Raw genomic sequence first — 15,997 nt, forward strand, 5'->3', positions numbered from 1 at the left:
TAAATCTTTTAAAATAAGAAGTGTACTTGAATAGTTCTAAAATACAATCTGGACACCAGGTGACTAATGCTTATCTCCACAACTATGCTTTTAATTTCAGGGTGCTGGTGACAGTTTCGTGGGGGCTTTGGCCTTCTACCTGGCTTACTACCCACATCTGTCCTTGGAAGAAATGCTCAAGAGATCCAATTTCATCGCTGCAGTCAGCGTCCAGGCTGCAGGAACACAGTCATCTTATCCATACAAAAAAGACCTGCCACTTGATCTGTTTTGATTACTACTAACCCTAAAATAAACATACCTGGAAATAAAATGTACTTGGGGGAGGGAGGTGGCTCCTCTTAGCCAGCAGCTTACTATAAAATACCCTCTTCTCCTTTATTTGCAAATATGTTGATTTATGAAGTCATCCTCCAGCTTTCATTTATTCTTTTATAATGATGATTTCTTTGCTTTTTATGTATTTGCAAGAGCCAACCAAAATTAAGATCCCATGCCCGGGAACTATACAAACATTAGCACCAGCAGGAACCAGCAAACTCACTAGCCAACAGATTATGAACACTGTGTGTCCACCATAGATCAAGGGTTGTGGATAACAATATCTAGAGTCGGAGCAGAGAATGTTAAATAAAGGGGGCACATGGACTGTTCAAGCAGTCCCTAAGAGGGACAGCTGATACTCAGCCTTAGTGTTGCCAAAGCTTGTTTTGCCAGGGAAGCCAGAAGCTTGGATGTTCATTGAAATTTTATCAATGTTTGTATCAGCAATTGATTTTTTTAAAAACGTAAACACCACCTGTGGGCCACATTAAGCTCATGTGCTGAAGGGACGAATCATTTGTTAAGCCAGATTTTAAGCTGTTGTTTTGCTTTGTTTTTAATGGTGATTCCTGTGTCACAGACCCTTTGTGTCAGGCTTGCCCAGGATCAGGTGAACAATTTTTCTTGTAACCCAGTATCATATATATAGTTTCAACCAAAAAAAAAAAGCGAAGATCTCACCTATTATTACTTTGAGGCAGAGTTTTAACAAAAGATGCCAGAAAATAGCTAATGGACTATAATACCACAAGCCCCCTGAAAGTCAACAACTGTCTACATCTAATTCCAACTTCAGAAAGGCAAAGCCACTCTTACGTATCCTCCATAGACAGGGTGGGCCACAGGGAGGGAACACTGGTTTCCTCATGCTTGGGGTCATGGTGAGCACACCATCAGTCTTCTACATAAATGCTTTAAATGGTGTAGGATATGAACCAGCACAACTCAAAACAGAAGCTGATCCTTCTTATATTCAATCAGAAATGTGATCAGAAGAAAATTGGGATGCCTGGGTGGCTCAGCAGTAAGCGCCTGCCTTCAGCTCAGGGTGTGATCCTGGAGTCCCGGATTGAGTCCCACATCAGGCTCCCTGTATGGAGCCTGCTTCTCCCTCTGCCTAGGTCTCTGCCTCTCCGTCTCTCATGAATAAAAAAATCTTTAAAAGAAGAAAACTGAATAATTCTGAAAATCTGTAGTAAACAATAGCTTGAGAAAGTATATGGATCTGGGTAGGGCAGTCTTACTTTACGTGAACATTAGGGATTATCAGTGGAATTTCCATGTTGGTTAGCTGTGTGGTACCATGCTGCAGAAGTCCTAGCTGTGTCTCTATGGAAATACTATAGTTCTTTAAAAAAAAAAAAAGGAAATTAGAAGATAACGGGAGTCCAAAGCATTCCTAGAAACTCCTAGATACTGCTTTAGTGACCTGAGTTTGAGAATTGGACCAATGGCATTTTTCCTAATTATATAAGCACACAACAAAAGTTCTCATGGTTTCTTTTGTGTTACAACGCTGGCCCACTTCTTATTCCTGTTCAGCATTACCCTGTTATATCACACAAGAGTTTTTTCAAGATCACTCTGGAGAGTGACTCTGCCTTTCCTATGAAGTACAAAGAGGAGCAGACTGGAAAGTCTTGCACAAGTTTCATTATGGAAACTTTCTTTTATATGAAACAATGGTTATTCTTTAGTAATATAGTTGTTTTTTATTTCAAAGAGTGGGGGAAAACATCACTAAGAGACAATAGCACAGGCTATTTTAATATTTTTTATTAAGGGCTATAAAAATATCCAGAAAGATAAATAAATGTGATGCAATGATATATGTCCTAATATGAAGAACTTTCTTTCAGTACATTGTTTTTCTTCACAATGGCCTTCAAATCACAGGAGGCAGTGATTCCGTGCTATTTCCTCTTCTTTTATTACACACTGCAGAATTTCTGAATCAGTATCCCGCCCTTAGTCTTCTCATTTATAAATCAAATTCATTTTCAATCCATTGTTTAGAGGGAGCGTATTTTCTTCTGTTCCACAAAGAGGACTTTTGTTTTCACTGTAAGAGAAAAATGAGTTGTAGCAGAAAACTAAAAGCATCACCATTTCTAAATAAAAATACCTATCAGACTACAAGTACTCTCCTTTTTCTTATTTTACTATTCCTCTGACACGGGGATGGAGCAGATTTGCAAACTCAGTTCCTCAATCCCAGAGGCCAGAGAAACCTAGAGAAAATGGGAAGGAAGCCAAGGGAAGGCTCACCAGCCAATCAGTGGCACATTTGGTACCCCACAAAGTCATTTCTCACCCAATGTGAAATATCCAAATTAAAAAAAGCAAGGAACAAAGCATGGAAAGCACTCAAAGTCTTCACCCAGTTAATGAACACTCTTGCAGAAGATTAGCAAGACCAGACAAGAGCTGGACTCCAAAGAAAAAAGCAACAAGAACTGAGCAGACCAAGGAAGAAAAGGCAGTCTGGCTAGAAGAGTAAATACACATCAAACCTTATACTTTCCAGAGATGCCTTAATATATCCAAATATGGATTCTGTAGTATGGTAATAGAATGAAAACTATAACCAAAATCTCATTATTGAAAATACCATAACAGAGTATAGCTCTCTGAAACAAAACCAAAACAAAAGTACTAATTGCCTGGGGTGCCTGGATGGTTCAGTCAGTTGAGTGTTCAACTCTTGGTTTCAGCTCAGGTCATGATCACAGGGTCAGAAATCAAGCCCCGTGGGATCCCTGGGTGGCTCAGTGGTTTGGCGCCTGCCTTTGGCCCAGGGGGCGATCCTGGAGTCCCGGGATTGAGTCCCGCGTCGGGCTCCTGGCATGGAGCCTTCTTCTGCCTCTGCCTGTATCTCTGCCTCTCTATGTCTATGTCTATCGTGAATAAATAAATAAAATCTTTAAAAAAAAAAAAATCAAGCCCCACTTTGGGCTCCATGCTCAGCACAGTCTGCTCAAGATTCTCTCTCCCTCCCCTTTCCTCTCTGCCCCTCCCCTCACTAATACATGTACAGATGCTCTCTAAAATAAGTAAATGAAGGGCAGCCCAGGTGGCTCAGCGGTTTAGTGCTGCCTTCAGCCCAGGGCCAGATCCTGGAGACCCGGGATCGAGTCCCACGTCAGGATCCCTGCATGGAGCCTGCTTCTCCCTCTGCCTGTGTCTCTGCCTCTCTCTCTGTGTCTCTCATGAATAAATAAATAAAATATTTACAAAAAATAAAATAAAATAAGTAAATAAAAATAAAATCTTTAAAAAAGTACTAATTGCCTGGATGAAAGGTCAGGGACTAGTGTTGGGCAGTAAGGTTTTCATTGTTCTTAAAATGCCTTATAGCACTCCCCGATTTCAAAAATAATAACAGGAAGGTTAACTTAGGTCCATTTCATAGAAAAAGTAGGAGCCTGGAGTTGAAACTGGGTTTAAACCTGGGCGGCGCAGCGGTTTAGCGCCTGCCTTTGGCCCAGGGCACAATCCTGGAGACCCGGGATTGAATCCCACGTCGGGCTCCCGGTACATGGAGCCTCCTTCTCCCTCTGCCTGTGTCTCTGCCTCTCTCTGTGTCTCTCTCTCTCTTTGACTATCATAAATAAATAAAAATTTAAAATAAATAAATAAATAAACCTGGGCTCTACATTTATATCTGCTATGAGTCTTTGGGCAAATTTCTCAAAATGCTCGGCTTTCAGCTTGCTTCCCTATAAGGGGGATAACTCCACCTCCCTCACAGAATTGTTGTCAGATATACAGTTGAATTGAAAGGACACATTGCTATCCATAATCATAAACATAATTTTCTGTCAAAATATTAGCTGCTTAATTCATAGAAGAATGAATCTGTCAAACTCTTTCCTTACATCTAACCTAGATCTATTCTGCTTCAATTAAAGTCTATATTGTCTTGTTTAGTCATCCAAGGAATCAAAACTGACAAGTTTTCATTTTCTTTACGATAAGCCTTCATATATTTTTTTTAATTTTTTTTTATTTATTTATGATAGTCATACAGAGAGAGAGAGAGAGAGAGGCAGAGACAGAGGCAGAGGGAGAAGCAGGCTCCATGCACAGGGAGCCCGACGTGGGATTCGATCCCGGGTCTCCAGAATCGCACCCTGGGCCAAAGGCAGGCGCCAAACCGCTGCGCCACCCAGGGATCCCAAGCCTTCATATATTTAGCAAAGTTAAATAAGCTTACGCCTCAGCCTTTAATCCTTCCTCGTTGCAAATGAGCATCTAGTTTTATATGAGGAAAAGGAGTCTGAAAAGACACAAACTGGTTCTAGCCAGAGTATGCTATGAAATGCTCAAATAATTGGGAACTCTTCTGTTTCCTTTATAAAGCAGACCAATAAAACATTACCCTTAAACTAACCATTTACTCACTGCAATAATATATGCTGGGAGAACTGCCAAGCTATTTGGTACCTTGGGCAATGGGGCAGGCCCCAAGGCGAACATCATCATTCTGGCCTGCAGGGTATTCAGGAGGTGGGCAGAAAGCCAAGCAGTCCACTGTCCCAGAACATTTTCTTCTTCAGAAAAGACAAAGTTGTGCGGTCAAGGCTTAGACCATCCCTTATCAGAAAAGCTCTAACTGTTTGAAATTTATATATGAATCTGTTTCTCCCACTTTCAACTTATGATCAGAACTGCTCATGGTTGTGTTCTTTCCCAATCTCAAAACTTAAAATCAATCTAATAATAAGCTCCTAACACTTCTACACTAAGTATGAAAATTCTGATACATTTTCATACTGAAAATATAAAAGGTTATTCAAGTAACATTTGTTAACAGTGGACAAGTTCCTAAAAATAAACTCTAAGGGAGCTTAATGCTAGAAAAACAATTACTTTAAAGTTCATCACTCTGAGTTTTCATCAGCTGATCTAAAGAAATCAGAGGGAGAAAAATACCACACCAACTCAGTATCATATTGCTGTGGTCTGAATACTTGTGGTCTCCCTACCCCAAATGCATATGTTGAAATCCTAACCCCAAACAGGATGGTATTAGGAGGTGGGGGCCTCTGGGGAGTACTTTGGTCATGAGGACGTTTTCATGAACAGGAGTAACGCATTATAAAAGACCTCCACAATGCCTGCTTGCCCTTCCACAGGCTACCAGGAAGAGGGCCTTCACCAGAAAGCAACCATGCTGGCACCTTGATCTTGGAAATTCCCAGGCCCAGAACTCTAAGAAATAAATTTCTGTTGTTTATAAGCCACCTAGTCTGTGGTATTTTGTTATAGCAACCCAAAAGGACTAAGACACATACTCTATCATTCTAGTAATTTTTCTACCATATGAGGTATCACCCTGAAATTCAGACTCCCAATCATCAGGTACAAACCTAGAATATCTTTTATGTTATGATAAAGAATGACCAAAAATTTTAACACCATAAAAACAGCAGGGAATTTTACTTTTGTTGAAGAATGGAAATTATCCAATTTTAAGCTGACAACAGGGCTTATTTTGAAGGTGATATTTTTATTTTTCTTAGACATTAATGAATGCAGCATAATGAACGGTTCAATAGTGGTTGTGAGACCTTCTGTACAGACTCTGAAGGTGGCTATGAATGTAAAATGTAGCTGTTAGCCAGGATTCACACTTAGAGCCTGCCCAGACATCATGCACTGCTGGGTTTAACCTCCTGTGAAACCTCTCATTAACAGGTCCCTACATAGAGTAGTTTAGGGCCCAGGCTTTGGAGTCAGACAGTCTTGAGTTCAAATCTTTGTTTAAACATATTTTAGCTGTGTGTCCTTGATTAATCAAGATTCTTGACAAGAGATTTCTCATCTACAAAATGGACATTGCCTGGAGAGTACAGGTGCTTGTGTTCATGACATCTGAAGATACGAGATTTGTATAGGTAAGACAGACCTTTCCATTTTTTTTTTTTTTTGATCATTCAAAGCACTTGTTTGTTTCCTTTCTTTTAGGGATCACTGTCTTTTATTGCCTTTATTGTCCTTTTGTTGTTTCCAGGGGGGGGAAGGGAAATTACGTTCCTATTATTCCATCTCGGCCAGAAGTAAGAGTCTATGAGGTCTTAGTTAATGAAAAAGCTGATTATGAGGTTAAGTAACTGTCTTTCATTATATAAGAGATTAATTTTGGGAATAGGATTCTGATACCAGTTCAATTCTGATCACCAATTGGGTGTCTTACAATTCAACTCAATTCTGCTCTCTTTTTGTGCCCTAGCATAGCCATGGCTCGTGGTCTCAAGAAGCATCTGAAGCATGTGCAGCTCCAAAGCACTAGATGCTAGATAAACTGACCAGTGTGTTTGCTTCTCATCCATCTACTGGTCCCCACAACCTCAGAGAATGTCTCCCACTCATCATTTTCCTAAGGAACAGACTTACGTATGCCCTAACAGGAGATTAGGTAAAGAAGATCTGTTTGCAGCGTTTTATTAAGATTGATGGCAAGGTCTGAACCGATATAACCTACCCTGCTGGTTTTATGGATGTCACCAGCATTGACAAGACATCCATCTGATGTATGACCCCAAGGGATGCTTTGCTATTCATCACATCACACCTGAGGAGGTCAAATAGAAGTTGTGTAAACTGAGAAAGATCTTTGTTGGGACAAAAGGAATCCCTCAACTGGTGACCCATGATGCTCACACCATGTGAAATCTTGAGCTCATCAAGGTGAAGGACACCATTCAGACTGATTTGGAGACTGGAAAGATTACTGATTTCATCAAGTTTGACACTGGTAATCTGTGTATGATGACTGGAGGTGCTAACCTGGGAAGAATTGGTGTGATTACCAACAGACAGACACCCTGGTTCTTTTGATGTAGTTCATGTGAAAGATACCAATACCAGAGCTTTGCCACCCGGCTCTCCAACATTTTTGTTATTGGCAAAAGCAACAAACCATTTCCTTTCCCCATTGAAAGGGTATCTGCCTCACCACTGCTTGAGAGAGAGAGACTAGAGACTGGCAGCCAGAGCAGTGGGTAAAATGGTCTGCAGGTGATGTGACTGGAATTATGCTTAATTAAAGATAATACAGCATGATTTAAAAAGAAGAAGAAAAATCTTGATAGCAGCTACCAGGGATTAGTAACTCAGGAAGAGCCAGACAAAAGTGACACACAGGGGCAAGGTATGGGGAAGGGGCACAAAGCTTCTATGCCCTTTCCCAGCAGGTCACCCTCCCACAATCACTACACGGTCACCAACCCAGAAGCTCCAGTACAGTTCTTATTAAGAAGCAATTATAAAGAGACTGTTCAGAATCCAGGACACAAAAATGAAACAAATGGCCTGGAGTTTTAAAATAAATAATTTGTTTGCTAGTTTATATAAATCTGCTCATGAAATCCAAAAACAAAATTGGGCTCCTACCAATAGCAATCAGCTGCTGTCTTTTGTTTGTAAGCAGGCAATCTGGCCTTGGGAACACTTGTCTCTTTTGGACAAATACTTCTATCTACTGAGACCTTTAAAAAAAAAATTTATTGAGAGAGAGAAAGAGAAAGCACAGGCAGGGGGAGAAGAAGGCGAAGCAGACTTTCTACTAAGCCAGGAGCCCAATGTGGGGCTTAATCCCAAGACCCTGGCATCATGACCTGAGCCTAAGGCAGACACTTAACCGAATGAGTCACCCAGGTGCCCCTTACTGAGACCATTTAAAGTTACCATTTATTATTGCATTTTAGCAGAGGGTATAAAATGGAAAAGGACTTTTCTTATCTTCCAGCACTAATATACAGATACCATACTTCTTAAATTCAAATCTGGACTGACCTAACTGCTTGCCACTGTCAGATGATCCCAGGAGAATAGTTCCTTTCTTTCTGAAGATACTCTTTTCTTTGTTTCCAGAACAGTATCAGCTATACTTTTTACATGGCTGGTTTCCTTCCCAGAAAGAAACCTATCTAAAGGATAGAATAGAGGTGAAATCTGCCTCTTCCCAACTTTATGCTGTATCTCAGCATCCCGTTTGTGTCTCTCAAAGCACTGAGAAGAACATCATTTTCTTCTTTCTTTCTCTCCCTTCCAAACCAGATTATAAGTACCACGAGTGCGGAGACTAAGCTTGAATGTGTCCTGGTATATCCCAGCACCTGGGACAGTAAGTGGCACTACAGTAAACATTCAAAACTCACTTGCTAACTGAATGCTACAGAATTAAAGGGGCTGCAAAACTGCCAAGATATGTTAAGCTTCATTCTGGAAAGGGCAGCAGACCTTGAAAGCATCTGAATTTATTTTGGAGTAATTTATCTGAATCTTACCAATTGGGTCATAATGTAAGAGAGTGAGTTTCTCCCGTAGTCGGCTTCTCTTAGTGTTGAAGGAGTAACCTGTTCCAGCTTGGCTCAGCATTTTCACCAGAATGGTTCTAAGATTTAAAAAGAGGCTATTACAAGCTGAGGAAATAGACTAAAGTCAGTCACAGGAGGATGGCGTATTGTGAGAACTCTGTACAGTAGTATTAGTTGTGGGAATATCACTTAGCCCTAAGAAGATTCAGTTCTAAGACAGCCTACATTTTCCATAAACCACAGTTTCAATGGCTCAGATTTCCAAGGTTTGTTTCATTATAGAGTGCCTTGGTTATCAACTAACCAAACAACAAAAATCAAACCACATTGTGGGAACACTCAGACACCCACCTCTTGGAAGGAGCAGAAGTCAGGAGGGGTGAATTTGCAAAAGTATTGGTAATGCTAGGTGACCAGTCACGAAATTGTGAAGATGGCCATCTCAAGAAAGAGCCCTCTCTTCCAGGATGTGCAATAGGAGTAGTCAGAAAGGGACAAAATAAAGGGATTGGAACTTTTACACTGCTAACATGCAAAACCTTGTTCCCCTTCATATTTTAAGTTATAGTCATCCAAAGAATAAAGTTCATGTTTTGCCTCACTAGACCTTTTAATACCTTGTACTGTTACTTTTTCATGTGTCTGGCTTCCCTGTGTAGACCATGCTATTTTATTTCTCATCTAACTCCAAAAAGAATTTGTAGCACCTACAATACATTACACATCTTTGTCTCCTTTTCGATGTCTAGCACAGTGCCTCACACATAAGAGGCATACACTTGCTAATTAAGAAAGACAATAATTAGTCATTCATTCAAAAAGATTTAACAAATACTTATTAAGTGCTTACTCTGTGGAATGCACTACAGGAATTGCAAAGTTCTAAAAGGCTATAGCTGCCCCCTCCAGGAACCAACAGTACAGTAAGGAAGGTGAGTTGTGTAGACAAGGTCTATAAGGCAAGACATATTTGACAGATGTCACAAGAAGGATACAAAGAACATTAGAGGCAGGGAGTGACTCTAAAGAAACCAAAGGCATGGGAGGTTCCTAAAGAACCTGGAGGGGGAAACCCTAACATAAATAACTGGATTGTGGGAAAAGCAATATGAATAAAAGCTATCTTGGAGAGAACACTAACTTACATGTTTTTCATTAACTTTAATCCAAAATACCTAGTTTTATGATCTGTGATGTGTCTTGGGTTGTAAGCAAAGGCTGCATTAGAATTTTCCAATTTTTTTTTTCCTGGAAAAGAATTTTCCTATTTTTAACACAGAAAATCTTACTTCAGTTATTGTCTACAAAATTTATTTTGAGATGCCACTTTGGTATTTATAGTCTCTCTGGTATAGTGTGGAATCTTTCATCTTTGCTATTTTTGAAATGCTCATTCCATGAATGCAAAGGATTACAAAACTCATTAAAACTGACTGTAGTTCAATCAAATCACAGCTTGTTCAGCCTGATTCCTGTAGTGGGTGGGATCCAGACAAATGGCCCTGGGTCCTCCCTCTGAGGACACAGAAATATGGTGGTAGTCCAAAAAGAGAGCATGGGAACCCTGATGTTTTGTTTAGGAACAAGACAACAAGAGCTTCTTCAATTATTTAAACACTCACTTAAGTAGGTCGTTGGGCAGAAGGGAAAATATTTTTTGAAAGAATTCATAGAGCCAAAACAATTCCCCAAGTAAATAATCCTCAAACCAACTTTCAGAAAATCCAGACCAAATGCTTAGTTAAACCTAAGGAAGTACTGGCAGCGGCTGGAAAAACAAATTGAACATAAACAAGTAAAAAAAAAAAAAAAAAAAAGAAAGAAAGAAAGAAAAACCTTACTTACTTTGACTTGCTCTTGGCAACTTTTTTGCAGAGAGGAAAGGTTGAAAGAGAAAAGAAAATATCAATTTATTAGCTTTTTTATGCAAAGTTCATAGAAATGTCTGTAATACATATATGTAAGTAACGAAGTAGGCCATGGCTTGCCATTCAACTACTCCCTAGCTTGTAGAGCTCCCGCTAGGATTCTAGAAGGAAGACAAAGATCCAAGAAGACCAACACAATTCTGGATATAATGCTTTGCACAGTCTCTTTTCAGGTGGACCGGTTACTTTCCAAATCTTTCTAAGATCTGCTCCGTATGTTCCTCTCCTAAAGTGCAAAATATTTGCAATGGAACAAGCCACTGGTTTGACAAGTTAGCCGACGCTAATTGGAACCACCGTCATATTAGGTGGAGGAGGGAAACTACCGAGAGCCCAGCTGTTCTGACTTAGGGTAAATCACTGCCCGGCTCAGGCCATTTCCCCATCTTCAGAGTTCGAAGCAAGTGAACTAAAAATTCTGAGGTTTTTCCCCCAATTCGGACATGCAGGGATTGTACCAACATGTCCGTACAGAGGACGGGGAAAAGCGCCCCGCTCCTGCTGTTCAGACTCTACAGTCCCCGCGTCGGACCCCAACGGGACCCAGAACCAGCGCCGCAGACCCCCCCCCCCTCCAAGTACCACCCGCCCCCAAAGGGGAGGCGCGCCGCGGGGCATGCCGGACGTTGTAGTCCAGAAAGCCTGGAGAGTCGCAGCGCCAGCTTCCCGGCCGCCGCGTGCCCCCGGCCCCGCACCGTCCCGACGCCTGCCTCTCGCCCTCGCCGAAGGCCCTGCCGCCGCCTCCAGCCCCACTCACAGGTGACCGCGGACAGGAACATGGTGACAACACCCCCGCGGTCTCCGAAACGGGCCCAAAGTCGCTCAACAAACAACTGCTTCCGGGGCACACACCTTGTCCCGGAAGAGGACGTCGGGAGCTGCCCGAGGCCACGCCCCCATATAAATCTTCAGGCCCTCCCCCACCGGTGGCTTGAGTTCGTTGCAGGCCCGGCGTCTTACTGCAGTGGGGTTGGAGGTTGGAATCCCCTTCCCTACCAGAGAATGAGTTTAAAAGCGCTCAGGTCCGCGCCCTAGGCCCTTCCTCTTACTTCTGGGTCAGAGTTAGGGCCTTACACACTTGTTTCATTAAATAATCGCCACCACCTGCTTTAAAGCCATAGGAACTGTGTTTCTCAGCTGCTCCAGGCTATCAGGTCCCCCTGTATTTCCTTAAAATGTTTCCTTCGGGGACGCCTGGGTGGCTCAGTGGTGGAGCATCTGCCTTTGGCTCAGGACATGAACCTGGGGTCCTGAGGTCGAGTCCCACATCAGGTTCCCCTCGAGGACCTGCTTCTCCCTCTGCCTGTGTCTCTGCCTCTGTCTCTGTCTCTCATGAATAAATAAATAAAATCTAAAAAAAAAAAAAAAAAGTTTCCTTCGTTTGCCTCTCCCCAACCAATTTCATCTCCACCTGGTTAAGAGCTGCTCTCAGTCTCTTTAGAGTTAGAACTCCCACCTGAAGACCCCCCCCCATTCCTTAATCTGTTGGATTTCTAAGAGGGCACCACCTTGAGCATCTTCTGTTAACTGCTGTATCCGAGCACCTGCTGCACCTGCTACAGTACCTCCAAGAGGGGCTGGACAACAGGTTTGGGGTCTTCACGTAACTTGTTCAGTGTCACAAAACTAGTAAATGGCAGAGTCAGAATTCCAACACAGGGCTTGTATGGAGACTCATGCCTTTCCCACTAGACGTTGGGACCTACTACTAATTTGCATCTTCAATTCTTCACGTCTCTCTGCAAGGAACCTGGGCTCTTTCAACACCAAGAGCATCTGTAACCTCATTTCCCAACTAATAATCAGGACTTCTGGATTTTTTTCCTAATCTGTGATTTTGTCTGTATATTAAATCTTACGTGAAATAAAATTCAATCTCATGGATTCTCTTCACAAAAAGTAATAAAATTATTCGAAAGAAAATGTAGCTCTTCATGGGGCACCTGGGTGGCTCAGCTGGTTGAGCATCTACCTTCAGCTCAGGTCATGATCCCAGGGTTCCCAGATAGAGCCCTGCATGGAGCTCCCTGCTCAGCAGGGAGTTTGCTTCTCCCTCTCCCTTTGCCCCTCCCCTCTGCTTATGCTCTCTCTCTCTCTCTCTCCCACTCTCACCCCCTTAACTCTCAAATAAATAAAATCTTGGGAAAAATTAAAAATAAAATTTAGTTCTTCTATTCCTTTTTTTTTTTTTTTAATTAGGACTGTCCCTGGGTCACCTGGGTGGCTCAGTCAGTTAAGTGTCCAGTCATGATCCCAGAGTCCTAGGATGGAGGCCTGCATCAGGTTCCCTGCTCCTCAAGGAGTCTGCATCTCCCTCTCCCTCTTCCTCTACCCCTCCCTGCTGTGCATGTGTGCAGTCTCGCTCTCTCAAATAAATAAATAAAATCTCTAAAAAATAAAAATAAAAATAAATTGCAGCTGTCCTTGCCTTTTAGTACCTTATAGGTTTTTATCACCGTCTAATGATTTTCAATCTTTTAATAACCTGACTCTAACAATTGAGTGCCCTCTAAGCGCCCAAATCCTTCCTTACCTTGTGCAGTTCATCTGCTGACAGAGTTTTAGGTGTTCAAGGTCAGGTTTCTTATCTAGGAAATCCCTTTAGAGGATATATAAGAAAGGAACCCAGGACTGGAAGCCAAGAAACATGCATTTTAGCCTTTGTTCTGTCCTTTGGAAAGTCAGCTATTCACACCTCAGTTTCATGTTCAGTGGAGCATTGGATCAGTGGTTCTCATCCCTGATGTTATATCAGAGGCACCTGCTGTCTTTTTAAAAATCCATTTGCCACCAATGAGTTTCAGACCCTGTATTTTCCCCAAGTTTTCTATAAAGAAGCATTTCAAGCATATCAAAAAGTTGAAAGGATAGTGCAATGAAGACACCATATACCCAGTTCTACAAATGTTAACATTCTGCTATGTATACTGAATAAATAAGTATATTTTATATGTTTTTTTGCTAAGCTATATGAAAGTAAATTGCAGAAATCATAACCCTTCACCCCTACACATTTAAGTAGGTATCTGTCAAGACTAAGATTATAACTATACTACTTTCTCTCCTACAAAAATTAACAATTTCCTAATGTCTAGTCCATATTCAAATTGTCTTTTATAGCTGATTTCTTCCAAAACAGTATCTAATCAATGGACTAAGACAACATCTCTCTCTCTCTGTCATAATTTGACATCAAACTTTTGCCTCCCCTCCTTCCTCCTCTCTACAGAAGCCTTCTAATGAGGGCCCCAGTGATCCCTACAGTACCAAGTCCCATGGTCAATTCTCCAGCATTATGTTACTCAGTATCTATCAGTTTTATTTTACACGGTTCCTCCACTCCTCCTTGAAAAACTTTCTTCACCTGGTGTCCAGGTGTCCACTTTCTTGGTTCTCCTCCTTCCTCATCAGAAGTTCTTTCTCTGTTTTCACCTCACCCACCCCTCAATGGAGGCATGCCAGGAGCTCAGTCTTTGGATCTCATCTCTGTCCACTCATTCCCTTAGTGGTCACACCTGAGTTTGGGTTTTGAAAAGCTAGGGGCTGAAGTTTTCAAATTTATATCTCCAGTCTTAACCTTTCCTCTGGATTCCAGATTGCATATTTAACTGCCTACTGACATCTTATGTCCAAAATCAAATTCCCAAACCTGCTCTGTAACCCTAAGGCTTCCCCTGTATCAGTGTATGGCAATTTCATTTTTCCAGTTGTTCAAGTAAAAAGCCCAGGAGCCAACTTAATTCCTCTTTCTCTCATGCCTTATATGTAATCAATCTCTAAATTCTGTCAATCAAATACCCACTCAGTGAAGCCTTCCCTGGCCACAGAAGGAAAGCAATACACACACACACTCCCTATTCTCCTTACCTCACTTTATGTTTTCCTATAGCACTTCTCACCATTTACTATTTTGTACTTGTTGATTTCCTTATTATCTGTCTTGCTCACCACAATGTAGACTTCCTGAGATCAGGAACGAACTAAGTCTTATACACTTACTGCTGTATCCTGGAGCCTAATACAGAGCCTACCACATCTATTGACAATCTGATGAATGAACGAATAAATGAGTCTGAGATGAGAGGTACCATACAAATTTTAATTAATAAATATGTTTAAATAGCAAACAATATTAAGGGTATACCAATAGTTTTAGCATTCAGGAGAATTTATAAGCTTGTGGGAGTTTGGGGGTTTTTTCTTAGAGAATGTGCACTGAGCCAGGAGGGGCAGAGGGTGAAAGAGAATCTTAAGCAGGCTCCATGCCCAGCGTGAAGCCTGATGTGGGGCTCAATCTCACGATCCTAAACTCAGGGCCCTGAGATCACAACCTGAGCTGAAATCAAGAGTCGGACACTTAATTGACTAAGCCACCCACCCAAGCTTGCTCCTTCCTACAAGCTTGTTTTTAAAAAGAGATAGCAGTGGGGCACCTAGCTGGTTCAGTTGACTCTTGATCTGTGCTTAGGTCTTGATCTCATGGTCATGAGCTTGAGCCCCACATTGGGTTTTGCACTGACCATGGAACCCACTTAAAAAATTAAAAATATATATAAATAAATAAAAAGAGATAGCAAATGAACTATTTCTTGAAATTCCTGAATGGAGTAGAAAGGAAGCAGTGGCTTTCTAGTCTCATTACTTCAACCTGCATCCACCTGTTATCTACATGTAACACTCTGTTGGCAGTTGATAATATTAATTAAAATGTTTATTAATACAGATGCAATTCATGATTTGGGTTTGGGGGTGGGTTTTTGGGTGGGTGGGGTTTTTTTGCCTGAATCTACATAATGAGCCCTCTGTACCTTATTAAACTGTAGAATAATTAGAGAATCCTGGCAGCCCAAGTGGAAGGGATGAAGGCCTTAGGGGAGGGGCACCCATCTCTTTGGAAGGGATGTGCTGAGTTGGGGAAAAGTACAGCTATTTAGCCTGGATTCTCAGTCCAGGAAAGCAGATGGAGGAGAACATTTATTGAACATATACTTTTGCAGAGTTTTAGACAGTGCCTGTGTTACATTGCTGAACACTGCATTCCTAGCACTTAGCACTGGAATTCAAAACCAAGATCTAGAAGCTATTCCCCTCCTCCTCTACTGTTCCAAGAAATCCCATTGTCCAACTTACTGTCATACCTATGTCCCACCTGACTTATGGTTGGGAAGTACAGTCACAATTCTTATCTACGGGGTCAGTGATTCTGGCTCCCTGACTTATTCCAGGGGCCTGGGAACATGGGCAGTGTAGGGAGGGAGACTCTGCAGGAGAAGGCTGGGGCTCCCTGCACAATGCTGGCACCTTCCCAAGTACAGACACCTCCAGGCAGATGAGACAGCTTCAGAATTAGGCCCTATCCCTCCACAGCTTGGTATTACAGCAAAGGCTTCCTGAGGGAGTGAGACTAAAGGCTGGCAAGCC

General features: G+C 41.8%; 2 protein-coding genes and 1 pseudogene across 16 annotated transcripts in view; 2 read left to right on the forward strand and 1 right to left on the reverse strand.

The window, feature by feature from the left end:
• The window catches only part of RBKS (ribokinase), a 93,449-nt gene extending 90,986 nt beyond the window's left edge, over nucleotides 1–2,463 (forward strand). For all 11 annotated transcript variants that reach the window (XM_077915953.1, XM_077915956.1, XM_077915954.1 and 8 more), the window contains one exon: nucleotides 101–2,463. In XM_077915953.1, the coding sequence (XP_077772079.1) occupies nucleotides 101–274 (174 nt within the window). In that variant the 3' untranslated portion in view covers nucleotides 275–2,463. The remainder of the gene's footprint in view (nucleotides 1–100) is intronic.
• On the reverse strand, nucleotides 2,086–12,836 carry MRPL33 (mitochondrial ribosomal protein L33). 5 transcript variants are annotated; one of them, XM_077915992.1, is made up of 6 exons: nucleotides 11,429–12,836; nucleotides 10,494–10,512; nucleotides 9,824–9,896; nucleotides 8,619–8,725; nucleotides 8,125–8,258; nucleotides 2,086–2,386 (listed from the first exon to the last, which is right to left on the reverse strand). In XM_077915992.1, the coding sequence occupies exons 1-5, from the start codon at nucleotides 11,474–11,476 to the stop codon at nucleotides 8,125–8,127; spliced, it is 381 nt and encodes a 126-aa protein (XP_077772118.1). In that variant the 5' UTR covers nucleotides 11,477–12,836; the 3' UTR covers nucleotides 2,086–2,386. The 5 variants fall into 5 exon arrangements, with proteins under 5 accessions (XP_077772118.1, XP_077772116.1, XP_077772117.1 ...); XM_077915990.1 differs by having other exon boundaries at nucleotides 9,794–9,896; nucleotides 11,429–12,643; XM_077915991.1 differs by lacking the exon at nucleotides 8,125–8,258 and adding an exon at nucleotides 4,771–4,877 and having other exon boundaries at nucleotides 9,794–9,896; nucleotides 11,429–11,905.
• LOC144324518 (small ribosomal subunit protein eS4, X isoform-like) lies at nucleotides 4,369–9,782 on the forward strand (annotated as a pseudogene).
• Nucleotides 12,837–15,997: the final 3,161 nt, after the last annotated feature.

The sequence above is a fragment of the Canis aureus genome, chromosome 12 (assembly GCF_053574225.1).
Source record: "Canis aureus isolate CA01 chromosome 12, VMU_Caureus_v.1.0, whole genome shotgun sequence".
In the NCBI taxonomy this organism is placed as follows: domain Eukaryota; kingdom Metazoa; phylum Chordata; class Mammalia; order Carnivora; family Canidae; genus Canis; species Canis aureus.